The 18,686-nt window shown below is 46.7% G+C and overlaps 1 protein-coding gene across 2 annotated transcripts in view; it reads right to left on the bottom strand.

Moving 5' to 3' along the window:
- DCN (decorin) overlaps nt 1-17,204 on the bottom strand; it is a 42,452-nt gene extending 25,248 nt beyond the window's left edge. Inside the window, exons 1-2 of one of the 2 annotated variants that reach the window (XM_054168075.1) lie at nt 17,115-17,204; nt 11,322-11,554 (exon numbers count right to left, since the gene is read on the bottom strand). In XM_054168075.1, the coding sequence (XP_054024050.1) occupies nt 11,322-11,526 (205 nt within the window). In that variant the 5' untranslated portion in view covers nt 11,527-11,554; nt 17,115-17,204. Of the gene's footprint in view, nt 1-11,321; nt 11,555-16,696; nt 16,785-17,114 lie in introns of those variants that run through there. The other variant, XM_054168076.1, reaches the window with a different exon arrangement.
- Nucleotides 17,205-18,686: the final 1,482 nt, after the last annotated feature.

Genomic DNA, 18,686 nt, shown 5'->3' with positions numbered 1-18,686 from the left:
CCTGGCTCCAAAACCTAATTCCTAACAGTAATGGTCTATTCCTGAAGCTGAAAATCAAACAACTTCTGGTCAGTCCTTGAAACTGAAAAGCAGGCAACTGCTGTGTCCTTTCTGAGTTTTGATTTTAAAGGTTTGCAATCACAGAATGGTAGGGGTTGGAGTCATAGAATCAACCAGGTTGGAAGAGACCTCCAGGATCATCCAGTCCAACCTATCACCCAGCCCTACCCAATCAACTACACCAAGGCACTAAGTGCCTCATCCAGGCTTCTCTTGAAGATCTCCAGGGATGGTGACTCCACCACCTCCCTGGGCAGCACATCCCAATGGCAAATCTCTCTATGAAAAACTTCTTCCTAATGTCCAGCCTGGAGATCCCCTGGCACAACTTGAGACTGTGTCCTCTTGTTCTGTTGCTGGGACCTCCAGAGAACATTGAGTTCAACCCCCCTGCCAAAGCAGAAGCAGACCTAGGGGAGGTCACACAGGAACACATCCAGGTGGGTTTGGAAAGCCTCCAGAGAAGGAGATTCCTCAGCCTCTCTGGGCAGCCTGCTCCAGGGCTCCAGCAGCCTCATGGTAAAGAAGTTTCTTCTCATGTTGAGGTGGAACTTCCTGGGTTTTAGTTTGTACCCATTGTTCCTTGTCCTACCACTGGGCACCACTGAAAAAGAGCCTGGCACCTTCACCTTGACACCCACCCACTTAGAGACACTGAGCAGTTCCCCTCTCAGCCTTCTCTTCTCCAGGCTAAACAGCCCCAGTGCTCTCAGCCTTTCTTCATAGCAGAGATGTTCAAGTCCCTTCATCATCCTCACAGCTCTCCACTGGAATCTCTCCAGCAGGTCTCTGTCTTTCTCGAACTGGGGAGCCCAAAGCTGGACACAATATTGCAGGTGTGGTCTTGCCAGGGCAGAGCAAAGGGGCAGCAGAACCTCCTTAGACCTGCTGGCTACACTTAATGCATATCAGGATGCCCTTGGCCACAAGGGCACATTGCTGTCCCGTGGAGGACTTGCTGTCCACTAGTTAATACTTTCCTAAGGGGCACTGAAGCATTTTAGGAAGGCAGAATAAATATTCTAAAATAAACAGCAGACTTCAGAGATTGAAATATTAAAGGCAAAGAACCAAGTAAGAGTTTCCTCCACTCCTAGTGTCATCAGTGTTGCATTTCCCACTGTCATGGTTACAAACACAAAACATCTCCACTGGAGAGCAGCAGCTGTCCTGTGTGATACCTGCAGTCTGCCAGCACCCTGTGCAGAATGGCTGGAGGCAGAGAGGATGCAAAGCAGACCTCCTTCCTATCCCTGAGTACTCATGCATTAAGGTGAAACATTGGTTTCTTACAAGTGTTTTACAAGCAGTCAGAAGAGAGCTTTCCAGTGCCCAGGAAAAGTCAAAGTTCTTTCACAAGTTCTGTTTTGAATGATCTTTTGGAGTAATAGAAACTGATTCACAGATTGCAGTGGGCTAGGAGCGACCCTCAAAGCTCCTCTTGGTCCAGCAGTCAGCAGGGACACCTCCCAACTAGATCAGGCTGCACAGGGATACACCAAGTCTGGTCTTGAATGTCTCCAGGGCACATCCCTGGGCAGCCTGTTCCAGTATTTCACCACTTTCCTTCTGCAGAACTTCCTCCTAATTTCCAACCTAAATTTGCCCTGCTCCAGTTTCAAACCATTGCCCCCTGTCCTACCTCTAAAACCCCTTCTCAACTGTCCCTCCCCAGCCTGCCTGTAGGTCCCTTCTGATACTGAGATGCAGCTCTAAGCCCTCCCTGGAGCCTTCTGTCCTCCAGGCTGAACAGCCCCAGCTCTCTCAGCCTGTCCTCGTAGGAGAGGTGCTCCAGCCCTCCAATCATCTTTGATCAGTTGATGTTTGCCTGATCTGCAGTTCAAGCAGCAGGCAACAGATGACCATTTCAGGCTGGCTCCCTTAATCTCTAACATTTACCCTAATTAGCACTAACATCTTGCAGCAGCCATGAAGAGTCATTGGTAGGGGGAGAGATCTTCTCTGGTTTCATGTAAACTTACCCCTTCCTGTTCTGACCACATGGTCATTGCACAGCCCTGCCTTGATTATGACCTGAGGGCAGAGATATGTTTCTGGTTATTTTGGGTCCTTCTAAACATAACAGGGACTTTTGGGTTTGGTTTTCTGCTTTTCTTTTCTCCCCTACATGTAGGATTGTTTCCAACCTGCTTTCCTGCAAGCAAACAACGGAAGGAGCTGCTGGGACTGCGTCTTCACAGAGTGAAGAATATATAGACTAGACTAGACTAGACTAGACTAGACTAGACTAGACTAGAATAGAATAGAATAGAATTAACCAGGTTGGAAAAGACCTTTGAGATCACCAAGTCCAACCTATCACCCAACACCATTTAATCAACTAAACCATGGCACCAAGGGCCTCATCCAGGCTCTTCCTAAACACCTCCAGGGATGGTGACTCCACCACCTCCCTGGGCAGCGCATCCCAATGGCCAATCTCTCTTGCTGATAAGAACTTTCTCCTCACCTCCAGCCTGAACCTCCCCTGGCACAGCTCGAGACTGTGTCCTCTTGTTCTGGTGCTGCTTGCCTGGGAGAAGAGACCAACCCCCACCTGGCTACAACCTCCCTTCAGGTAGTTGTAGAGAGCAAGAAGGTCTCTCCTGAGCTTCCTCTTCTCCAGGCTAAGCAACCCCAGGTCCCTCAGCCTCTCCTCACAGCCACTGGGAGGGAATGGAGGAGTCTGCAGATCTGTCACTCTCTCTTCCTGCTAGATGATGTGTGATACATATATAGCCTTGTACTCTTAAATACTTTTGGGGTTGCTGCCTGTTTATTTTGTTAGTTATTGAGGGATAGACCTTCCCCAGGGCAGCCTTCACTGCAATAACCAGTTCCAGACTGGAAGATCTAAGCTTGCTGCCATAGGGTTCACACAATGCCAGGTTGGAAGGGACCTCAAGAATCATCTGGTCCAATCTTTCTAGGTGAGAGTAAAGTTGCAGTGAGCTGGCTCAGCATACTGTCAAGCTAAGTCTTAAATCTGTCCAGTGTAGGGGAATCCTCCACTTCCCTTGGGAGATGATTCCACTCTCTAACTGTTCTCATGATGAAAAATTTTCCTCTGGAGCCCACTGGGAATCTCCCCAGCAGTAACTTGTCCCCATCACCTCTTGTCTTCTCCATGGGACTCCTTGTACAAAGGGAGTCTCCATCCTCCTGGGAGCCACCTCTTATGCACAAGTCCATAGTAATAAGGTCTCCCCTAAGCCTTCCCTTCTCAAGGCTGACCAAACCCAGCCCTCTCAGACTCAAAGAACAGAGAATAAATTTTACCCCCTAGCCTTGAAAACACAGTAAGATTTTCATTCAGTTCTTAAGTTGCTTCTCCCTTTCTTCCTTTCCTGAATCTGAAAGTTTCTCTCCTTGTAAAAGGAATCTCTGTTGTAGCTTCTCTTGACAACCCAAGATGTTCCATTCCATGTTCATTGAATCATGGAGTTGCTTTGGTTGGAAAAATCCTCCAGGATCATCAAGTCCAACAGTCAACCTAATACCACCATGGCCATTAAACCATTTTCCAAAGTGCCAAAGTCAAGTAAGTTTTTCCTCATGTTGAGGTGGAGCTTCCTGGGTTCCAGGTTGTACCCATTGCCCCTTGTGCCATCACAGGACACCAGTGACAAGGGCCTGGCCCCTGCTTCTTGACTCCAACCCCTCAGATATTTGTAAACATTGCTCAGATCTGCTCCCAGCCTTCTCTTGAAGCTTCCCAGGTCAAGAGGGACAGGGAACTATTGAAGAGTGTCCAATGGAGGCTGTGAGGATGCTGAAGGGACTGCAACATCTGAGTGATGAGGAAAGGCTGAGAGCCCTGGGGCTGGTTAGCCTGGAGAAGAGAAGGCTGAGAGGGGATCTGAAGGACTGGTGTCAAGAAGGGGCCAGGCTCTTTTCAGTGGTGTCCTGTGATAGAAGAAGGAGCAGTAGACACAAACTGGAACACAGGAAGATCCACCTCAACATGAGGAAAAACTTCTTTGGTGTGAGGCTGCTGGAGCCCTGGAGCAGGCTGCCCAGAGAGGCTGTGGAGTCTCCTTCTCAAGAGCCACCTGGATGTGTTCCTGTGTGACCTGCCCTGGGAGATCCTGCTTTGGCAGGGGGGTTGGACTGGGTGATCTCCAGAGATCCCTTCCATTCCCCACCTCTCCATGATTCATACCATGGCAAGGATCCTGAAATTAAGTGCACCATATTAAGTAATCCTCTCTGCTCTCTTGAACTCATGAAACAACTGAGACTGATCACCAATGAGGTTCACATTATTCTCTTTAAAGAGATTTGATGTTGACAGCAGAAGTTCAAATCAAGGCAGATCCTAAAGGAGATATTTTGCTGTGTGATGAGACTTGAGGTTCCCACATGGAATCATGATCAGAAGCTGAGCTTGCAGGTGTCTCTGGCAGCTTTTAGACAATGAGATTCATCAGCTTTTGTCCACAAATCAATGGGTCAGGTATTGAACAGCCAGCAGTTAATCCAGGTTAGACACTGCCTGTGTTCAGATAGGCCTCAGGATACCAGATCCCTTTCACTTTTTTGCCACATTTTTTACCTTTCATTCCTTTATTCTTTACATGTCTGTGAGCTCCTCACCCACCGACCTCCAAGTGCTTTTCCAGCACACCCTCCAACACCCATGCTGAGCTGTAAGGCACCCTCCTTCCTTTCACAGCTGGAGAACCCCTGCATTTCTGAGCTGAGAGCCGAATTTGAGCTGTAACACTGAACTTTGGTTACTGACATCCATCTCTCACACACCTCTGGGAGACCACAAAACCTCCATCGATGTTCAGAGCGAGAGGGCTGGAGAGACCTCCCTGCATCCTGCGAAGCCTCCAGGGGAGGTGATCTCATTGCACCCTGCAGAACACTGCTCACTTCATAAGGGGCTGGCAGAGTTCTCTGAAGTGGAAACAAAGCCCTGATCACCTCCTCTGAATGTACTTCTGGAGCATTCTGCATCTGCTGCAGGGTTGAGTAATCACTCATGTGTCCTCCTGCCTACCAGAGAGCTCTGGGAGGAACCTTGTCTTGAGCCTCCCTTTGGGAGGATGAATCTTTAAATGGTACAATTAATCCTTGCTAGGACTGTTCCAAGGCTTGGCCAACAGACTGCTCCTCTTCCCTGTATTTATTGGTTTAGAACATGAAGAGCTGCCCCTGACCAGCTAGATCAGCTCCTCCCCAGCTGCAGTGGGTGCTAATAAATACAGAAGATGCTTGCACTCTCAGCAAGTTTGCAGATGATACCAAGCTGAGTGGTGCACTTGATAAGACGGAAGGACAGGACAGGTGCCATTCAGAGGGACCTGGACAGGCTGGAGACATGTGCTGAGGAGAATCTCCTGAGGTTCACTAAGGCAAAGTGCAAGGTCCTGCACCTAGGGCAGGTTGGGGGGTGATGAGGTTGAGAGCAGCCCTGCAGAAAAGGACTTGGGGGTGCTGGGAGGTGAGAAGCTGAACAGGAGCCAGCAGTGGGCACTTGCAGCCAACAAGGCCAGTGGCAGCCTGGGCTGCATCAAAAGAAGTGTGGCCAGCAAGACAGGAGAGGTGGTTCTGCCCCTGTGCTCTGGTAAGACCTCACCTGCAGTACTGTGTCCACCTGTGGGACCCCTGCAGAAGAGGATATTGCTGGAGCAGGTCCAGAGGAGGGCCATGAACATGACCACAGGGCAGCAGCATCTCTGCTATGAAGACAGGCTGGGAGAGTTTGGGCTGTTCAGCCTTGAGAAGAGAAGGCTCTGGAGAGACCTTATAACTACATTTCAGTATCTGAGTGACCTCCAGGCAGGCTGGGGAGGGACTGTTCAGAAGGGGCTGTGGGGATAGGACCAGGGACAACAGTTTGAAACTGGAGCAGGACAGAGTTAGGTTGGACATCAGGAGGAAGCTCTCCACAATGAGAGTGGTGAAACACTGGAACAGGTTGCCCAGAGGGGTGGTTGAGACTCCATCCCTGGAGACACTCAAGATCAGACTTGATGTGATCCTGAGCAACCTGCTCTAGTTGGAGGTTTCCCTTCTCCCTGCAAGTTGGGGCTGGGCAAGATGACCTTTGAGGGTCCTTTCAACCTGATGCAATCTGTGGATGTTTGTGGTCCCTGTGGATAAAGTCTGGCTCTAGCACAACAATGCCTTCTGCTGAGCCATGATCAGAAAGTGAAGCTGTGGCTCCCTTTTAGCAACAGGAGGCAGGTTCAGAAGAGGCAACAATAAAGATCATAGAATCACAGAATCAAACAGGTTGGAAAAGACCTCAGAGATCATCAAGTCCAACCTATTACCTAATACCTAACACCTGACAACTAAACCATGGCTCCAAGTGCCACATCCAAGCCTTACTTGAACACCTCCAGGGATGGTGGCTCCACCACCTCCCAGGGCAGCACATCCCAATGGCCAATTGCTCTCTCTGGGAAGAACTTTCTCCTCACCTCCAGCCTAAACTTCCCCTGGCACAGCTTGAGACTGTGGTGGCCTTCCTTGCTGAGCCCCTTGAGCCTGTAGCACCAAGACAATGCATCTCAGAGCAGGCAGGCACCTGGGGCTCTGCTCTGGAGCTGTCAGTAACCACAGCTCAGAGAGGATTCTTCTTTGGGGTGTGAGAAGAGAGCGTTCTGCTTCCTGCTAACTCAGCTCTTGGCTTGGAGGCACAAGAAATGAATTCTGAGCTATGTGCTTAGGAAGATGGGGCTGGAGCTCAGCAGCACAGGAATTCAGCTGACAAGGCTGTAATTGGACCACTGGGCAAATTTTTTTTCCCCTCAGTGTTTTTATTAAATGTTGTTGTTATTTGCTTTTATTCTTCCCCTCCAGTGCTCACCACACAAGGGGCTAAAGCTGATCTCTGGCCCCTGGATGTGATGGTTCCCCTGGTGTCTATTCCTGTAACTCCCCTGGCATTTGCCTGAAGCAGCAGGGCTTTACAAGGAGCAAATGTCCCTTTGGGCACAAAAGGAAGCACGGTGAGGAAGAGGAGACACAAGCAGACCACGTCAGGATCCTTCACCTGCCTTGTTCTGGGCATGCCCTCTGTATCCAGGGGCTAGAGGCTGCAAAGAGCTCTCCTTCCACCCCAGAAACTGTGTAAGGGAGATCCAGATTTCCACTTCCCTACGTGGGACTCAGTTTTAGTAAGCTTTTAACATATCCCTGGGAGGAGTCTTCTGATTGCCTGCAAGTTTCCTTCAGTTAGTGCCCATGGGACTAGGTGCCCAAATCTGATCCCTTTTGGGGAAGGGGGAAGCTAATTTAGTTGAGTTGGAAGTGCCTGGAGCTGAATGGAGAGGTGATGGCTGGCAGAGAAATGGAACTGTCATTGGTTTCATGGCTCCTGTGTGCACACTGCCTTCCCAAGCACCCTTCACCCCACAGCCCAGGAGCATGCTAGGGTCATCCTGGCAGGACCTCCACAGCCTTCAACAACATTTTGAGTTCCTGGGGCCAGCTCCTGGCTTTCCTCAAGTCAGTAGGTAAATCTGACCTTGCCCCTGTCTGAGACACTCAGAAATAAACTCAAGGGCAGAACAAAGGAGAGCAGGGGGCAGAGAGGAGAGCAGGGGGCAGAGGGGAGAGCAGGGGGCAGATTTGCCTGCAAGAAGGCTGCACACACAGCTGTCCTGTCCCTGCCCACAGGAGTGGCCACGGAACCTGCACCCTGGTGAGCCTCCCACTTGGGCCACAACCCATCAGGAGTTGCCACAGTCACACCTGACAAGGATGGATCAAACCTCACAGCAAGGCTGGTGAACTCTGAATCAATCATAGAACAGAGAGTCATAAACAGAATGGCTTGAGTTGAAAGGAACCTTCAAGACCACGTAGTTCCAACCCCTTCCACTAGACACTTTCTACCAGCCCAGGTTGCTCAAAGCCTCATCCAGCCTGCTCTAAAACCCTTCCAGGGAGAGAGGCATCCACAAGTCTCTGGGCAAGTCATTCCAGTGTCTCTCCACCCTCCATGGTAAGGAACTCACATGGTTATTACTTGCTTGAGCTCTGCCAGGGAAATATGCTTTCTTTTTTTATTCCAGGGCTGCATATTTTAAGCCCTGGGAGATATCATCTCTTCCTTCATGCCCAGAGGCTGGATGTTATCATCCCAGCCACTTCAAAAAGCACAACCTTTTCATTGCAGTGTCTGCAGCCTCTGGCTTTCAGCTAAGCTCAAAATAGATCTCTTTCTTATCAGCCCTCTCAAAATTAGCAGAGAAACACAGTCCTGGGGGCTTAATTGCTGCATTTTCTGGGTCTCTTCACCAGGATGAGGACTCCAGAAGCACAGAAGCAGTAGGCTGTGGAGCAACAAAGGGTCCCTGTGTGGCTATCTCTACATTTTTTTTACCAAGTGAAAGCTCCTTAGCTCCTTACATTCTGCAGAATTGAAGCAGACTGGGGACAAGTTCCCCAAATAACTTGAATTCCATCAGCATGAGCCAGTTTAACAACAATCAAACCTAATGCTCTCATGGCATGTGGAGCAGCCTCTTCCCCACTCCCTGCTCCCTGTTTGCTACTGTCTAGCACCTAAATTGTGGCCTTCCAGTGTCTGCAGGGGGCTACAAGAAAGCTGGGGAGGGACTCTTTAGGGTGTCAGGGAGTGATAGGACTGGGGGGGATGGAGCAAAACTAGAAGTGGAGAGATTGAGATTGGATGTTAGGAAGAAGTTGTTTCCCATGAGGGTGGTGAGAGCCTGGCACAGGCTGCCCAGGGAGGTGGTGGAAGCCTCCTGCCTGGAGGTGTTTGCAGCCAGGCTGGAGGTGGCTGTGAGCAGCCTGCTGTAGTGTGAGGTGTCCCTGCCCATGGCAGGGGGGCTGGAACTGGCTGGTTCCTGAGCTCCCTTCCAACCCTGACAGTTCTGTGACTCTAAATGGTAAAAGAAAATAAAAATGACAGCATCTTTCCCCAGGGACAGCACTGAGAGAGCTTTGTGGATGCATGTCTAGGTTAGCCCCTGCTCAGTTGTGCAGCTTGGCTTGCATTGTTCATGGGGCCTTTGCCAAACATATCTGCTGGGTGATGATGTGGCTTGCTTTGATAAATTCACACGAGTTTCTAGGGCTGTAATTGATGTTTCTCCCTCATTTCTGTGATTAGATGACATCCATCACAATGACATCCAGGTCCCTGATCTACAGTAAATATAGAATCACAGAATGATCTAGGTTGGAAGGGACCTCCAAAGCTCATCCAGTCCAAACTCCCTACAGTCAGCAGAGACATCCTCATCTAGATTAAGCCAGTTTGGATGAGGCCTTGAGCAACCTGGGCTGGTGGGAGGTGTCCCCGTGTCTAGGGACATCTTCAACTAGACCAGATTGCCCAGAGCCCTGTTGAGGGGTAGGGCCTCAACCACCTCCCTGGGCAACCTGTTCCAGTGTTCCACCACCCTCACAGTAAAAAATATTGTCCTCGCATGCAACCTAAATGGTTTGAAGCCATTGCCCCTTGTCCTGTCACTGCAGGCTTTTGCAAACAGTCTCTCTCCATCCTTCCTGTAGCCCCTTCAGGGACTGGAAGGCTGCTCTAAGATCTCCCGGAGCCTCCTCACCAGGCTGAAAGCTAATCCTACAGCACAGCTATCAAAGCTCAAGCTATGGCACAGGGAACTAGAAACACCCAGCTAGACATTTAAACAGCTGAGAGAAGCTTGTTACTTAACAAAAAAACCCACAATTTGCTCTCTAAAATCATAAGAGAAGTTATTTGTCTGTCCCCTGAATAAACTGCCTGCCTTCCTTGTGAACAAACCCAACTGGAACTGATTTTCTGTACTGCACACTGGCTTAGACTGAATAATACTGGCTTAGACCAAGAGCAGTCCCCCTGAAGTCATCTTCATGACTGGAGCCCTCTGCATGGGAAAGTCAACTACAGCCATGGCAGCCATGGCTTTGCAGCCTGCTGCTCTGGTAGGGGATGTGAGGAGGGAGGAAGGGCACTTTGTGAGAAAGGTTCTCATGGTTTCAGCTTGAACAGTGTCTAAGAAAGGTTACTTTTTTTCCCTTCTTTTTTAATAAGGAGCTCCAAAATGTGTTCATTGTTTTGGAGTGCTTCCAGAGCCTTTGCTCCAAGGAGCTGGTTCCAGTATATATGATTCAGAGCTGGTTATTCCACGCTCTTGTATTGCAATGGAAAAGTGATGATTTCTATGCTAGTAGGCAGTATGATTAAGAGTCTTACAGCTTGGGCCATGCAGTTTAGAACCATCTGGAGTGTTTCCATCCACACAGCTCACCTCACTTGAATTCATTGAACAGGCATTTGAAGGAATGGCCTTGGAAAGTCTTTTCTCTATGAGAGAAATCTGTGGCCTTCCAAGGAAGAAATGAAATGCACCTACCTAGGATATACACTAAAGACACCAACCAAACTTTGTGTGTGATCACAACAAATGTCCATCTTGTCAGGGCTTTGTGGCCCCCTTCAACAGTACATTCCAGTTCAGAGAATGCGTATTTCCTTGACAAAATCCCAGTAGCAGACTGGGAGGGCATAGCAGCCTCACATGGAGTCATTGAATCACAGAATGGTAGGGGTTGGAAGGGACCTCTGGGGATCAGCCAGTCCAAACCCCCTGCCAAAGCAGGAGCACCTAGGGCAGGTCGCACAGGAAACCGCTCAGATGGGTCTTGAAACACACCAGGAAAGGAGACTCCACAACCCTTCTGGGCAGCCTGCTCCAGGGCTCCAGCACCCTCACACCAAAGAAGTTGAGGTGGAACCTCCAGGGTTCCAGTTTGTATCCATTCCACCTTGTCCTATGACAGGACATCAATGGTAAGAGCCTGGCCCCTGCTTCTTGACACCCATGCTTCTAGACACCCACCCTTCAGATATTTGCAAGCATCAATTAGGTCCCCTCTCAGCCTTCTCTTCTCCAGGGCTGAACAGCCCCAGGACTCTCAGCCTTTCCTCACCTGCAGATGTTCTAATCTCCCCTTTTCTTGGAGGCTTTCCTGCCACTTCTCAATTACTTACTGGCTCTCACTGTGGTCACCTAGATCTGGTTCTGAATTATCTTCTCCTGTCTTCCAGAACCTGACTTTCTTCGCCGTGCACAGGGAAGCAGCAGCAGCAGTCCCTGCTCCCCACACGAACGCTGCTAATTCTCTGAGCAAGGAAGTGAGGCTGCCCAAGGGTTGGGCTTTTTAAAGCCACCAGAATTTTCCCAGAGAGATTAAAGACACAGCATCCCAGCTGCAAAGCCCTGGCTAGAGTGCAAACACAAATCCTGTGGAGATAGTCTCGGGCTTACCTAGGTCAGAGCACTGCACCACGCGGAGATGGCACTGGCAGCGGAAGGGGCACACTGGTCCAAATCCAGACATGACCAAATCATCTGTTGAAGGCAAATCAGCTGAGCCTTCATCTTCCAGCATAAAGTCAAAGAGGCCTTGCTGGTGGAAGGGCTTGGCCAAGCACGTTGGCAGTAGCAGGACGAAGAAAAGAGCCAGCTTCATGGCTTAGTTCATCGATTCTGGGCAGGACCTAGGGATCAAAGCAGCAGATTTACAACCAAAGCAGCAGCATCCCATAGCTGCACAGTTCCTGCTGGAGGAGGTCCAGCACATCCACCAATTGCATAACTGTTCCTTCCAATAAATGAAAACTGAACTGTGGAAAATAGGACAGTTATGTGATAGGAGCTCAGGAACTGCTGGTCAATAGGGGTTTGTTGTTGTTGTCCTTACAAAGCAGTTTAAAGGCAACTCTAAACACATCTGTTTGCATCCTTGGAGTAACAGTCATTAAGAACAGGCAGTGCTGACAACTTTGTCATGCAAAACAGTCAAAACAATAAGCCACATTTTCCATGGGTCTATGTCCTGCCAACGTCACAGTCGATTACATTTCATTAGCATTTGTTTCATAGCAAGGAGCTGGTTGTCCCCCGGGGAGGAACCTGAGGTTCCCAAACTCATTCTGGTGCAGTATTTCATGACTTGAGAAATGTATTTATGTATTTTTATATATATATGTATTATATATATATATTTTTAAGAGCCAGCTTGCTGTGTGTTTTAAATTATAGCCTGACTGAGAAAGAGTAGGATCTAGTGACAGGGTGGAGAGAGAGAGAGAGAGAAGGCAAAAATCTTTGGTTGCTGAAATGAACTTATACTTCTTAAACAGCACAATAAAATGGAATACAATGTTGTGTTCCCTTGGATATTCTGGGCTTGCTTTCCACATTTTTTTGGCCAGGGGATTTTATGACAGCAAAGAATTCACCCTGAAAATCCTCTCCTTTGCACGTTTTAGTTGATGCTTGTGGAGTTCCCAGCACACTTTCTGATGGGACTTCAAGGTTTCCTCCTGCAGGATTTCATGCTGAGGAGCAACTTCATACAAGTATATTTTGCTATAGACATTAACAGGGACAACTTCTTCAAGCTGTCTTCTCAGGATCTAGCCCTAAATGGATTTTGACTCCTTGTATATTCGCTGAGGGGAAATTGCACCCCAGCTGTTGGCAGGTTTTGCACCAAGGCTGTGCAGATCAATTTTCTGAGCATTATTTTCCTTTAGCATTAATTTATTGTCTGTAAGGAAACTGATCTTTTGCAAACCCTCGTGGATCCATAAACAACCCACAGAAAATACAAGTCAGTAAGAAAGCTGCTTTCAAGTTGGCAAGTGACAGAAAGATGAACTCCTCATTTAGTCAGGAGCCTTTTCTTAAAAGTCCTGACATCAGAAGTTTCTCCTTCTAACAAAGGCAAAATGTCCACTTGCCAGCTTCTGAAATGTCTTCTCTAGGTCCTAGCTGGGATTAATGATTTTTCTCCTACCAGGACAGGTTGAGGGAGCTGGGATTGTTCAGCCTGGAGAAGAGAAGGCTGCAGGGAGACCTCAGAGCAGCCTTCCAGTACTTGAAAAAGGGCTACAGGAAGGCTGCAGAGGGACTGTTTGCAAAGGCCTGCAGTGACAGGACAAGGGGAAATGGTTTGAAACTAGATAAGAGTATATTTAGACTGGATGTTAGGAACAAGGTCTGCACCATGAGGGTGGTGGGACACTGCAACAGGTTGTCCAGGGAGGTAGCTGATGCCTCATCCCTGGAGATCTTCAAGTTGAGGCTCAACAGGGCTGTGGGCAACCCGATCTGGCTGAGGATATCCCTGCACGCAGGGACACCTCCCACCAGCCCAGGCTGCTCAAGGCTTCATCCAACCTGGCTTTGAACACCTCCAGGGAGGAGACATCCACAGCCTCCCTGGGCAACCTGTTCCAGTGTCTTCCCACCCTCAATGGAAAGAATTTCTTCCTAATACCCAGTCTAAACCTACCCTCTGAATCCCACCAACATTTGCCCCTACCTCCCATCAACACTGGGGTGTGTTCTCCTGCAACATCCCCATGATTCCACCACCTGTTCCAATCCCTGAACACTCTTGCAGCAAAGACATTTTTCCTCCTCTCCAACCTAACCCTCCCCTAGCACAATTTCAGGCCGTTTCCTCTCCTTCTATCACCTAATATTAGGGAGAAGAGACGAAGCCCCACCTCACTGCAGCCTCCTTTCAGGGAGCTGCAGAGAGCAATGAGGTCTCTCCTCTCCTAGATCATCATCATCCATGAATTAGTGTAAAATAACTATGCAGTTTATTCATAGTCTGCAATGGGAAGACCAATCAGCTAAACCATCTCCATTCATTGCAATAAGATCAACTGGTGGGAGGGGAGAAGTATGTTAAATGAAACCTTATCCCACTACAAATTATTTTTCACCTTGTACCTTAACAGCAAGAAACAGTGGCAGTGCTGCACACCAAACCTGGCATGGCAGTGGCAGTGGCAGCCAGTACTTTATAAAGAGCTTCCCCAGCTCTTTGGATTAGGTTTTTTTTATATATATATATTTAAAAGATGTTTTTAAACCCTTACAAATGCTTCCAAGCATGCCCACCCCAAGAGTGTATGATCAGGATCTTATCCTGGAGGTAAATTACTACCCTCCCCAAAATGACACAAAGACATTTTGGAAGTGCCTTCACACTCCTGGGACAAGCTAATTTGGATGACTTCATTTATCTCAGTTAAATCCTCTAGCAGGCCTTTTACTTTGGGCCCTGCTTTGTCAAAACTGGAACAAAATCAGCAAAAGCTGTGTCTAAAGGAAAAGTGTAGGACAACAAAGGCTATCAAGGATCTAATCTGAGGACAAAGCAGAGAAAATAGCAGACACAAGCTGCATATTAATCAGGAAAGAGGAACAGGTATGTGCTGTATATCTTTGTTCCTATGCATACTCTGTTCCTATTGTTTGCACATGTAAAAGAGCATAAACAGAGAAAAATACACATACAAAAATGAACTGGGAAGAAATATTTGCATTGCATGTACAGGAAAAAAATAAGAGGAGGGGAAATGATGAGAGGAGGGGGAAAAGATGATGAGAGGAGGGGGAAAAGATGATGAGAGGAGGGGGAAAAGATGATGAGAGGAGGAGGAAAAATGATAAGAGGAGGGGGAAAAATGATAAGAGGAGGGGGAAATGATAAGAGGAGGAAAAAAATTATGAGGAGGGAAAAAGATAAGAGGAGGAAAAAAGATAGGAGGAAAAAGATAAGAGGAGGAAAAAAGGATAAGAGGAGGAAAAAAGGATAAGAGGAGGAAAAAAGGATAAGAGGAGGAAAAAAGAATAAGAGGAGGAAAACAAAATGAGAGGAGGAAAACCAAATGAGAAGAGGAAAACAAAATGAGAAGAGGAAAACAAAATGAGAGGAGGAACAATAAAATAAATTAGAGGAGGAAAAATTGCCAGAGGAGGAAAAATATAGGAGACAGAAATGTAACAGTGGAAAAAATGTGTAAGTGGGACAAAAAATGTAAGAGGAGAATAATGTAAAAGGAAGGGAAAAGTGTAAGAGAAAGAAAAATAGAAGAGAAAATTGTAAGAAGGGAGCAAAATGTAAAAGGAGAAAAAATATAAGAGGAGGGGGGAAAAGTATGAGAGGAAAGGAAAAATGGGAATTCTTAAAGGTCTATGACACAATATTTATGTCTGCAGGACCTAGCTGGTTAAATTTGCTTTAATGATGTGTTTACACTGAGGAAGACTTTTCCACAAACAGAGGAAACTATAGCATAGATCTGGCCACATTTCCAGTTTCAAATACCACTGGCAACAGGCTTCAGCAGCTCACGTCACCGCTGTACTGGTGGTCTTCTTGTCACTTCAGCTTAATGCTGAGGTTTCAATTAGTTGCTTATTAGCTCACCTACTGTCAGAAATCTCTCAAAATGCCACCAAGACCAAGTGAAGCAATGTGTGCAGTTTCAAAAAGGACAACAAAATCAAAGCAACTTTTCCACTATTGAACCATTTTAGCCTCTGCTGAAACATTCTAGCCACTATTGAACCATTTGAGCCACTGCTGAAACATTCTAGCCACTGCTGAAACATTCTAGCCACTATTGAACCATTTTGAACCATTTGAGCCACTGCTGAAACATTCTAGCCACTACTGAAACATTCTAGCCACTATTGAACCATTTGAGCCACTGCTGAAACATTCTAGCCACTATTGAACCATTTGAGCCACTGCTGTAACATTCTAGCCACTGCTGAAACATTCTAGCCACTATTGAACCATTTGAGCCACTGCTGAAACATTCTAGCCACTATTGAATCATTTTAGCTTCTGCTGAAACATTCTAGCCACTATTGAACCATTTTAGCCTCTGCTGAAACATTCTAGCCACTGTTGAACCATTTTAGCCTCTGCTGAAACATTCTAGCCACTATTGAATCATTTTAGCTTCTGCTGAAACATTCTAGCCACTATTAACCATTTTAGCCTCTGCTGAAACATTCTAGCCACTGTTGAACCATTTTAGCCACTGCTGAAACATTCTAGCCACTATTGAACCATTTGAGCCACTGCTGAAACATTCTAGCCACTACTGAACCATTCTAGCCACAACTGAAACATTTTAGCCACTACTGAAACATTTTAGTCACTATGGAACAATTTCAGCCACTACTGAAACATTCTAGCCACTATTGAACCTTTTTTAGCCACTACTGAAACATTTTAGCCCCTGCTGAAACACTCTAGACATTGCTGAAACACTTTAGCCACTATCAAAACATTTAAGCCCCTACTGAAACATTTTTGCCCCTACTAAAACTCTTTAGCCCCTACTGAATCACTTTAGCCCCCACTGAAACATTTTAGCCCCTACTGAAACATTTTAGCCACTACTGAAACATTTCAAGCACTACTAAAACATTTTAGCCACTACTAAAACATCTTACCCGTTATTCAAATGTCTTACCCAACACTTTAATACCTTACCCATCTTTCTGCAATAAAGTCTCAACATGCACGCACAAAAGTTGCCCCAGGAGATTCAAACTCTCCTAACAGGAGCTTTCTCCTCCAGGAATTTGCTCTTCTGCTTATTCCATTCATAGAAGCTTCCTCTAAATGGGAGTTTCAAATGAGAGTTAAAGGAGAGCCCCTCGTTCCTGGGCTGTAGCATGGAGCTAACATTTCAAAGCCGTGCACTGAGCCCCTTTTATCTGCTGCAGAAATGGGGGGTTTTAATCTGAAATTAAATACATTCACTCATAGGCAGAACCTAGCTGGAGAAATCCGAATGAAAGGAGAGGAAACTCACAGAGTGCAGCTTAAAAGAGGAACGTAACAACTCAGTTTCTACCCTCACTCTGCAAGCAGAGAATGTAAGGGCTGCTGCTGCTGCTGCTGCTGCTGCTGCAAAGGGGGGGGGGGGGGGGGGGAAGGAGGAAAGTTTACAGTAAGGAAAATAGAAAGGACTACAGCAGCGCTTCTACGAATCCAAACAAGAGATAGAGCAGGCAAACAAACAGTAGGAAATCTGCAGAGTCCTGGAGAATGCCTTCTCCTCTTCCCGAGGAACAAAGGTGCTGGATGCAAAGCTTCAGGCTGCTAAACATTCAGCAGGATTTCGTGAAACTTGCTTTCCCCCTTCCAAACTCAGCTACTTCTTGCCCCGGAGACTTGCCCTGAAGTTTTATTAGCGCAGCATAGTCGAGGAGAATGACTGAAAACCATACCTTTTAATCCAGGGATTTGCAACAGGAGCTCTCAAAGCTGAGATGTAATTAAACTAAATATTCAAGCCAGGCAAAAAAAAAAAAAAAAAAAAAAAAAAAAAAAAAAAAGGGCAGAAAAAAAAAAGAGAGAGAGGGAGAGGGAGAACTTTGCAGGTGTGGAAAGGAGGAGGGGGTAAGTTCAGCTCAGTGACTGTCACTTGGTGGAAAACCCTCCTGCTTCTATTCCATAGCACAGTTAAAAACTAAGGTTTCTCTCAATGAACACAATCCAGGCTGACACCCACATTAGATCATATGGTAATGATATGTCTCCTGTATTGGAGCCAGGCACTTTATCAGCTCTTTTGCTTTCTTTTCCTCCTTTTCCTTTTCCCCCCTTTGCTTTCTTTTACTCCTTTTCCTTACTTCCCCCTTTGCTGTCTTTTCTTCCTTTTCCTTTCCCCCTTTTGCTTTCATTCCCTCCTTTTCCTTTTTTAACTTTGTTTTCTTTCCCTCCTTTTTCTTTCCCCCCCTTTGCTTTCTTTCCCTTCTTTGCCTTTTTCCCCCTTTGCTTTCTTTCCCTCCTTTTTCTTTCCCCCCCCTTTGCTTTCTTTCCCTCCTTTGCCTTTTTCCCCCTTTGCTTTCTTTCCCTCCTTTTCCTTTTTTCTTTGTTTTCTTTCCCTCCTTTTCCTTTTTTCTTTGCTTTCTTTCCCTCCTTTTCCTTTTTTCTTTGTTTTCTTTCCCTCCTTTTCCTTTTTTCTTTGCTTTCTTTCCCTCCTTTCCCTTTTCCCCCCCTTTGCTTTCTTTCCCTTCTTTCCCTTTTTTTTCTCCTCTGCTTTCTTTCCCTCCTTTTCCTTTCCCCCCCTTTAGCTTTCTTTCCCTCCTTTTCTTTTACTTTCTTTCCCTCCTTTTCCTTTGCTTTCTTTCCCTCCTTCTCCTTTATTCCCTTTGCTCTCTTTCTTTTTTAGAATCCCAAACTACTTCTATTTATTTTTTTTTACACTACAAACCAGATGCTTCCCTACAATTCATCTTCATTCATTTTATTTATGTCCCTACAATGTAGATTTAGGAAGATTATTTATTTTTGGGGGGTGGGGTGGGGGTTTAACCCCGTGGGGTTGTGGTTTTGTAGGTTGTTGGGTTTTTTTCTGATTCATTACTGAGAGAAAAAAAAATATTTGGCTGCTCCTCTTGTTTCTAAGTCTTTGCAATTCAAGGAAATGATAGAAAAATTCATCTTGGAGTTAGTTAAAGTGGAGGTTAATATCAGAGAGTTAAAAAAACAACCAGGAAGGGGGGGGGGGGGGGGGGGGGGGGGGAAGGAGTAACTTTAAGCTAAAACTATTTCAACAGATATCAACCTGCCTTTGCTTATGGCTCTAATCATTGTCAAACCAAGCAGTCTAGAGTGTAATCTACAATTATCCTGGCTAATAATAGGGGGGGGGGGTAAAGGGGGGGTTGAAATGTACTTCTTCCAACTGCAGCATGGTTTTCATAGAGATGAGAATCCTGTTTTCATTAGGAGAGCCATTGCTAACATTTTGTGGTCAGAACTGCCTTATGTAAACCTTGCTGGGGTTTTTCTTT

This window comes from Dryobates pubescens, chromosome 15 (genome assembly GCF_014839835.1).
Source record: "Dryobates pubescens isolate bDryPub1 chromosome 15, bDryPub1.pri, whole genome shotgun sequence".
NCBI classification, from domain to species: domain Eukaryota; kingdom Metazoa; phylum Chordata; class Aves; order Piciformes; family Picidae; genus Dryobates; species Dryobates pubescens.
Note: the sequence above shows the minus strand (reverse complement) of the source record. Positions and strands in the feature narration are given on the sequence as shown.